Source organism: Vigna unguiculata, chromosome 1, assembly GCF_004118075.2.
Source record: "Vigna unguiculata cultivar IT97K-499-35 chromosome 1, ASM411807v1, whole genome shotgun sequence".
NCBI classification, from domain to species: domain Eukaryota; kingdom Viridiplantae; phylum Streptophyta; class Magnoliopsida; order Fabales; family Fabaceae; genus Vigna; species Vigna unguiculata.
Genome location: NC_040279.1, coordinates 15,714,627 through 15,723,873, shown reverse-complemented (window position 1 = coordinate 15,723,873; position 9,247 = coordinate 15,714,627). Strand labels below are relative to the sequence as shown.

General features: G+C 44.0%; 1 protein-coding gene across 1 annotated transcript; it reads left to right on the top strand.

Annotated features, from left to right (window-relative positions):
- The first annotated feature begins 3,626 nt into the window (after window positions 1-3,626).
- On the top strand, window positions 3,627-5,263 carry LOC114188741. Its single transcript, XM_028077377.1, has 2 exons — window positions 3,627-4,180; window positions 4,273-5,263. The coding sequence occupies exons 1-2, from the start codon at window positions 3,627-3,629 to the stop codon at window positions 5,261-5,263; spliced, it is 1,545 nt and encodes a 514-aa protein (XP_027933178.1).
- The last annotated feature ends 3,984 nt before the right edge of the window (window positions 5,264-9,247 follow it).

Sequence of the window (9,247 nt, the reverse complement as noted above, 5' to 3'; positions counted from 1 at the left end):
AATTTGGTAATCTTGTTTTTTTATGATTTAAATAAAAATTTTAATCTATCACATCCATCAAATCACTCACAAACTTTAACAAACTTTACTCTTAATCCACCCATTTTCACCTTTAATCCACTTAAAGTGAACAACACAAACTTCACACTGTAATCCACTTGATGCCATCCTCTCCCTCTCCATCCAATCAACCTTGGGGGAGAGAGGGGAAGGAAGGGAGAAATTCTTCTATTTTTAAATCATCTCTATTATGCCTTGGTTTGAGGGTGACATCAAGATTACAATTATGGCCGCAATTTATTTTTCAGCTTAATAATGAATATGATGTAAAAATATGACGTTTCAAATTATTTGTACAAAAATAATTAATAACGAAAATTTGAAAATTGTTATAAAATGAGGTTTTAAAAGTAATTTTTAATTATAAATTTTTTATAACATTATCTTTTAATTATTTTTTATTAAAATATGTTACTTTCATTTATACATCTTCATATTTTTTCTACGATAAATCAAACTTATACAATGATAATTTTTAATTATTTTTAAAATAAAGTACAATTTGGTAATCTTGTTTTTTTACGATTTAAATATAATTTTTAATCTATCACATCGATCAAATCACTCACAAATTTTAACAAACTTTACTCTAAATCCACCCACTTTCATATTTAATCCACTTAAAGTGAGCAACACAAACTTCACACCTGTAATCCATTTGATGTCATCCTCTCTCTCTATCCAATCAACCTTGAGGGAAATTCTTTTACTTTTAAATCATCTCTGTTATGTCTTGGTTTGAGGGTGATATCAAGATTACAATTATGTACGCAATTTATTTTTTAGCAATAATTATGAAAACGATGTAAAAATAACGAAAATTTGAAAATTGTTATAAAATAATGTTTAAAAAATAATTTTTAATTATAAATTTTTTATTACATTATCTTTTAAATATTTTTTTACTAAAATTACAATCATTTATACATTTTCATATTTTAAATACGATAAATCAAACTTATATAATAATAATTTTTAATTATTTTGAAAATAAAGTACAATTTCGTAATCTTATTTTTTTTATTTAAATATAATTTTTAATCTATCACATCCATCAAATCACTCACAAATTTTAACAAACTTTACTTTTAATCCACCCACTTTCACCTTTAATCCACTTAAAGTGAACAACAGAAACTTCATACAGTAATCCACTTGTTTTCATCCTCTCCCTCTCAATCTAATCAACCTTGAGGGAGAGAGGGGCGGGAAGAGGGATATTCTTCTATTTTTAAATCATCTATGTTATTTTTTGGTTTAAGGATGATATCAAGATTACAATTATGTCCGCTGTAAGCCTCTTTTTCTGTCCCAAAAAGGGTTGGTCCTGGCCTTTTCGTAGGCCCAAGGCCAGCCCAACTGTAGGACCCCAATACCCCTTTCAGCTCACTCAGTATGCTCTTATCTCCTTTTTCAGAAAACAGTTTCCTCTCCTCTCTTATCTTCCGCTAGGAGTTTGCTAGGGCACGATCTTCATGCACCTTCGAGCTAACGAAACCCATCTAATACCTTCTGGTAAGTTGAACTTCAGAGTTCTTTGGTCTATTCCATCCCCATTTCGCTGTTTGAGCATGTTGGTTGGGTAGGGTTCCAAGTATTTACCTCGTTTTGTCCTGGTTTTCACTTTTCAGCTCACTACTCGAGTTCCTGGAGCTGTAGTAGCCCTTAGTTAAGATCTGTTTGCTTTTGGTGCTCAAAACAGAGGTAAGGGAAGTTAGGTTTTGAGTCATTAAGAGCAATTTCTGCATGTCTTTGGTCTGTACCATGATTTTATGCTTGATTGATGTTTTTGATAGTATGAGCTGGCCTATTTGTGTTCTGGTATGTTGCTATTGAGTTTGAGTTCCTGATGCATGGGCGTAACAGTGGCGAGTACTGTTATTCTCGCCCAAGCGAGCTCGTCTCGCCTAGGCGAGAATGGTTGAGACTCGCCCAGGTTTTGTTCGAGCAGCTCGCCCAAGCGGAGGGCTCTTGTTTTGAGCGACACACTGTCTCGCTCAAGCGAGACTGACTAGCCCAAGCGAGATCTCGAAGAAAACTTGGTATCCTCTGCTCGCGTTCTCGTCCAGGCAAGGGATTTCGATTTTAGGCGAAGAGTGATCTCGCTCAGGCGAGGGAGTGTCGCCCAAGCGAGAGCTCGCAGAGTGCCCTTGTTGAAGATCTCGCCTAGGCGACTTCGCCTAGCTTAAGCGAGACAGTTGTGTAGCTTAAGCGAAGGCATTTAGCCTAGGCGAGAAAGGGTTGGCTGTATGACTTGAAAATGCATGAATTCCTGAAATATATATGCCCTGGAATGGGTATGTTTGGTATAAGTGATGGTATGGAATTGTATATGATGGTTGGGTGAAATGAGAATTGAATGTATAAGATGAAAGTGGTGGTTGTGGTATGAGAGACATGAAAATTGTATGTGATAGGCGTAATTCCATGAGTCTCGTGGGGAAACTTCATGGTGGCGTGTAGTGTATATATTAAGGTATGGATTCAAGTAAGGATCGCATCCCGAAACTCTAAAGGGTCAGTGAGTCTCATGTAGAGCAAACTGACCCAAGTGGTGAGAGTGGCAGGAGGCTTTAGTCTTTGGCAGGATAATGGCCTTAGATGCTTGAAGGTTAACCTTGTGCGTGGTAGGGTGAAACCCATTGGCAATGGCTCTGCAGAGCAGTAGAGGCCACCACGAGTGCAAGCGTCCATTGAATCTGATCTTAGTATATGTATCCGGATAATTGAGTCATGGTGTCTTATGTGTTTGCTATAATTTGATTCTCTGTGCCTACTATGCTGCATGATTGAACTGTTTAAACTTGTCTATTATACCCTGATAAAATTTATATTGCACTAGCTTACCCTTGCATTTCTATTTATGTTCTCGTTATGTTTTCTCTTTTGCGATGATCACCCTTGGTTGGAGCAGATGGAGGAAATTCTGGGAGTAGGCCTGGTGGGAGCAGTAGCGTAGCTTAGGGGATCTGTTTGTGTGCCTCTCAGGAGCGTTCTATGGCCCTAGTGCCTTTGTAACTTCTAGCTCTAGGAGCCTTTCTTTTGCATAACTGTGAACCTTGTTGTTTCTGTTTTGGCTATGGCATGGTTGTATGCCTAGAACCCCTTTCAAGTACTCTTATGGATGACTGTAAAAGTGAATTCCTTGTCTATGGTTTTTCATCAGTTTGCTTTGCTCTTTATTATTATGATCATGTGATATATTATTAAGTAGATTATTCTATTTAAATGGGATGTCACATTTTTATGGTATCAGAGCCTTTGTTCCTTAGTGTCTGTGGGCTATGTGTTTGCTTAGCTTTCGTTGTGCCCTTTCTTGTCGTGTTTAGATGAGTTTCCAGTCTAACCTAGTTTTTTATGGTTCTTTCTGTGTGTCCAGTGTTATGGCACCCCCTCATATAGCTCCTCCTCAACCCTCTCAAGGTGACGGACAAGACCTGGCAAGGGCGATCGAGTCTATGGCTGTAGCGTTGACGCAACAGTGCAATGCCATGTTGCAACAGCATAAGGCGGCAATGCAGCACCAAGAGGCCTCCTTGGAGCAACAACACCTGGTGATGCAGTAAATGGAGGCTGCTAGGCAGGCTGCTGATGATGCTCAGAGGCAGCATATGGATGCTCTCCGCCAGTTAGGGGAGAATGTTGCTGGTGCCCAGATGTATGGTCCTTATCCCCAACCTCCACCCCCTGAATGGAGTTTGGAAGACTTCTTGAAGCACCACCCTGCCAAGTTTGATGACAAGACGAGTCCCGACCAGGCGGACCAATGGATGAAGGATATGGAGTGCATCTTTGATGCCAAGAGGTGCCCCGATGAGAGGAGGCTTGCTTTCACGGTCTACATGCTCACTAGAGAGGCTGAGCATTGGTGGGCCAGTATGGGGTTGGTAATGGAAGAGAAGCATGAGGATATCACGTGGGAAGCCTTCAAGAGGAGGTTTCTTTCAGAATACTTCCCAGACAGCGTGAGATACGCAAAGGAGGTGGAGTTCTTCCAGTTGACACATGGGAACAAGTCAGTGGCTGAGTACGCCGAGAGGTTCAAACATATGGGGCATTTCTACACCATGCCGCTCGATGAGGAGTGCCCCTGCTGTCCATCAAGGACTTTGCGGCCTTGGTGGAAAATGACAGGGTCATGGAGCATATGAAGGTAGAGGTGCAAGCCCAGCAACAGGCATAACAAAGAGTTAGCGGACCATTTGGGTCCAGGCCGAGAGTTGAAGAGAAGAAGAAGCCTTATGCTAGGCCTCATCCACAGCCACAGGGGTCTAGAGGCTTTTCTTCCCCACCCAGCAGGATCCAGTGCCATCATTGCGGAGGACCGCAAGTGAAAAGTGTTTGCCCGCAACTATCGAGTTTCCGCAGGTGCAACCATTGTGGCAGGGAGGGCCACTTTGGCAAAGATTGTCCCACTCTAAGGAGGACAGTGTCACGACCTTCACCACAGACTCCGAGTCAGACTTCGGGCCAGACTCAGCAGAGGAGGGGAGGCAGCAGGCCTCAGGCTACAAGCAGGGTCTATGCGATGACTAGGTCAGAGGCAGCATGTTCAGGTAACCTTGTGATTGGTTGTTGTGTGATATCTGGCAAGTCTTGTTACGTGCTTTTTGATTCTAGAGCGACACACTCGTTTGTGTCAAAGTCTTGTGTGCGGGACTTGGGTCTGTCGGTGTGTGAGCTACCGTTTGACCTCGTGGTATCTACCCCGGTATCTGGGTTGGTTAGGACTTCTTCGGTGTGTTCTAGATGTCCAGTTGAGGTAGAGGGACACGTATATAAAGTCAATCTCATATGCCTCCCTCTGCAAGGGCTAGATGTGATCTTGGGAATGGATTGGCTCTCTGCCAATCATGTTCTCATAGACTGTCAGGAGAAGAAGCTATTGTTCTCCAACTCAGAGGAGCCTGAGTTGTTGTCTTCTCATGGGGTTATGAAGGAAATCCGGGACGGCGCACAATGCTATATAGTCTTTGCCAGGATGGATGTTGAGAAGGAGGAAAGGATATTGATGATACCAGTGGTTAGGGAATTTGAGGATGTGTTCCCCGAAGAGGTACCAGGTTTGCCACCAAGGAGAGAAGTTGAGTTCTCCATAGACTTGGTACCGGGAGCTGGCCCTATGTCGATCGCTCCTTACCGCATGGCCCCAGTGGAGTTGGTGGAGTTAAAGAAGCAGATAGAGGGATTGCTTGAGAAATAGTTTATACGGCCGAGTGCTTCGCCGTGGGGAGCGCCTTTCTTGTTGGTAAAGAAGAAAGATGGCGGCTCGAGGTTGTGTGTGGATTATAGGCAGCTGAACAAGCTGACTATCAAAAACAAGTACCCCTTGCCAAGAATAGATGATTTGATGGATCAGCTAAATGGGGCGTCAATGTTCTCCAAGATTGATCTCCGGTCAAGTTATCATCAGATTTTGGTGAAGGCAGAAGATGTAGAGAAGACTGCTTTTTGATATAGATATGGGCACTACGAGTATGTTGTCATGCCATTCGGTGTGAGTAATGCCCCGACTTTGTTCATGGAATACATGAACCGGATCTTCCGCCCGTTTCTAGATAAGTTTGTCGTGGTCTTTGTAGACGACATACTCATCTACTCCAGGACGCATGAGGAACATGCCGAGCATTTGAGGATAGTGCTTGGTATCTTGAAGGAGAAACAACTTTTTCCCAAGTTGTCAAAGTGTGACTTTTGGATGAGAGGGGTGCAGTTCTTGGGGCACGTGATATCATCTTAGGGTATAGTTGTGGATCCAGCTAAGGTGGAGGTCGTGATACAGTGGTAGTGTCCCAAGTCAGTGACGGAGATTCAGAGTTTCGTGGGTTTAGCTGGCTATTACAGGAGGTTTATAAGGGGTTCTCCAACATAGTGGCACCCCTAACACAGTTGACCAAGAAGGACCAACCGTTTGCATGGACAGATAGGTGTGAGGAGAGCTTCAGGGAGCTTAAGCAGAGACTGACGAGTGCTCCAGTGTTGGTAATCCCGGATGTGAGTAAACCCTTTGATGTTTACTGTGATGCCTCTCATCAGGGTCTTGGATGTGTCTTGATGCAAGAGAGAAAGGTGGTGGCCTATGCTTCGAGGCAGTTGAAGGTTCATGAGAAGAACTACCCCACTCATGACCTAGAATTAGCAGCGATGGTTTTTTCTTTGAAAATCTGGAGGCACTACTTGTATGGTGAATAGTTTCATGTGTTTAGTGACCACAAGAGTTTGAAGTACCTCTTTGATCAAAAATAGTTGAATATGAGGCAGAGGCAGTGGATAGAGTTCCTAAAGGACTACGACTTTGAGCTTCTCTATCACCCAGGGAAGGTGAATGTGGTGGCAGACGCACTGAGTAGGAAGACCATGCATGTGGCACACTTGATGATAAAGATATGGAGTTGCTTGAGAGCTTCAGAGACATGAAGCTATAGTTTGAGTTGGAGTCAGAATCCATTAGATGTAGCACTTTGACTATATCTAATGACTTCCTGAGTTTGATCAAGGAGAAGCAAGCACAAGATGCTAGTTTGCAGAGGGTAAAAGAGCTACTTGGATCGGAAGAGACCAAGGAGTTTGCCTTGGGTAGTGACTGTGTGTTGAGGTTAAGAGGCAGAGTCTGTGTGCCAGATAATGTTGAGCTGAGGAGATTGGTTCTTGAGGAGGGCTACAAGAGTCGTCTTAGTCTGCATCCTGGCATGACTAAGATGTACCAAGACCTCAAGGAGAAATTTTGGTGGCAAGGCATGAAAAAGGAAGTTGCACAGTTCATATCGGCCTGTTTGACTTGTCAAAAGGCTAAGGTGGAGCATCAAAAACCTGGTGGGACGCTCCAGCCCTTAGGTATTTCGGTGCGGAAGTGGGATAGCATAGCTATGGATTTTGTTACCCACTTGCCTCACACCATGAGAGGGCATGATGCTATATGGGTGGTGGTGGATCGGCTAACGAAGAGTGCTCACTTTTTGGTGGTGAATCTCAGAATGTCTATGGCCAAGTTGGCCCACCTCTACATCCGAGAGATAGTGAGACTCCATGGAGTACCCAGTAGCATAATGTCTGACAGATACCCCCAGTTCACTTCAAGGTTTTGGCAGACATTGTAGGAGGCTATGGGTAGTAGGCTGAGGATGAGTTCTGCTTATCATCCTCAAACGGATGGCCAGTCAGAGAGGGTGATTCAGTCCTTAGAGGACTTGTTGAGAACATGTATCTTGGACCACCTTGGCAGTTGGGATGAGGTGTCACCGCTGGTGGAGTTCACCTACAACAATAGTTACCAGCCGAGTATAGGGATGGCGCCTTATGAGTCTTTGTATGGGAGGAGGTGTAGGACTCCCTTATGTTGGTACCAGAATGGCGAGTCGATTTTGGTAGGACCTAAGTTGTTGCAACAAACACAGAAAAGGTGCAGTTAGTGAGGGATAGGTTGCAAGCATCTCAGAGTCGGCAGAAAGCATATGTAGACCGGAGGAGGAGGCCCCTCGAGTTTGAGGCTGGGGAGCATGTGTTCTTGAGGGTGACCCGAACCACTAGTGTGGGGAGGGTTATCCGCTCAAGGAAGCTATCTCCTAAGTTCTTGGGTCCGTATCAGATCTTGAGGAGGATAGAACCCGTGGCTTATGAGATTGCATTGCCACCCCAGTTGGCTAATCTACACCCAATCTTCCATGTCTCACAACAACGGAAGTATGTTTTTGACCCATCACATGTGTTTGAGGCGGAGGATGTGCAAGTTAGGGAGGATCTCTAGGTAGTGGTACAGCCCGTGGCCATAGAGGATCGCCAAGTGAGGGAGCGCAAGGGAAGAGCCACTAGTCTTGTGAAGGTCATCTGGGACCGGAGGACATGTGACTCTACCTGGGAGCTAGAGGAAGATATGAGGAGTTCCTATCCACATCTTTTCTGGTAAGTCTAATTTTTCGAGGACGAAAAATTTTTGTTGTTGGGGAGATATTGGAAACCCCTTTTTGTGTCCCAAAAAGGGTTGGGCCTGGCCTTTTCGTAGGCCCAAGGCCAGCCTAACTGTAGGACCCCAATACCCTTTTCAGCTCACTCAGTATGCCCTTGTCTCCTTTTTCAGAAAATAGTTTCCTCTCCTCTCTTGTCTTCTGTTAGGAGCTCTGCTAGGGCACGATCTTTATCCACCTTCGAGCTAACGAAACCCATCTAGTACCTTCTGGTAAGATGAACTTCAGAGTTCTTTGGTCTATTCCCTGCTCATTTCGCTGTTTGAGCATGTTGGTTGGGTAGGGTTCCAAGTATTTACCTCGTTTTGTCCTGGTTTTCACTTTTCAGCTCACTACTCGAGTTCCTGGAGCTGTAGTAACCCTTAGTTAAGATCTGTTTGCTTTTGGTGCTCAAAACAGAGGTAAAGGAAGTTAGGTTTTGAGTCATTAAGAGCAATTTCTGCATGTCTTTTGTCTGTACCATGATTTTATGCTTAATTGATGTTTTGGATAGTATGAACTGGCTTGTTTGAGTTCTGGTATGTTGTTATTGAGTTTGTTCCTACTGCATGCGAGTAACAATGTCGAGTACTGTTATTCTCGCCCAAGCGAGCTTGTCTCGCCTAGGCGAGTATGGTTGAGACTCGCCCAGGTTTTGTTCGAGCAGCTCGCCCAGGCGGAGGGCTCTTGTTTTGAGTGACACGCTGTCTCGCTCAGGCGAGAATGACTCGCACAAGCGAGTTCTCGAAGAAAACTTGGTGTCCTCTGCTCGTGTTCTCGTCCAGGCGAGGGATTTTGATTTTGGGCAAAGAGTGATCTCGCTCAGGCGAGGGAGTGTCGCCCAGGCGAGAGCTCGCAAAGTGCCCCTATTGCAGATCTCGCCCAAGCGACTTCGCCTAGCTTAAGCGAGACAGTTGTGTAGCTTAAGCGAAGGCATTTAGCCTAAGCGAGAAAGGGGTCAGGTTTGGGTCTATTTCCTTTTGCTATCTGTGGGTTGGCTGTATGACTTGAAAATGCATGAATTCCTGAAATATATATGCCCTGGAATTGGTATGTTTGGTATGAGTGATGGTATGGAATTGTACATGATGGTTGGGTGAAATGAGAATTGAATGTATGAGATGAAAGTGGTGGTTATGGTATGGGAGACATGAAAATTGTATGTGATAGGCGTAATTCCATGAGTCTCGTGGAGAGACTTCATGGTGGCGTGTAGTGTATATATTAAGATATGGATTCAAGTAGGC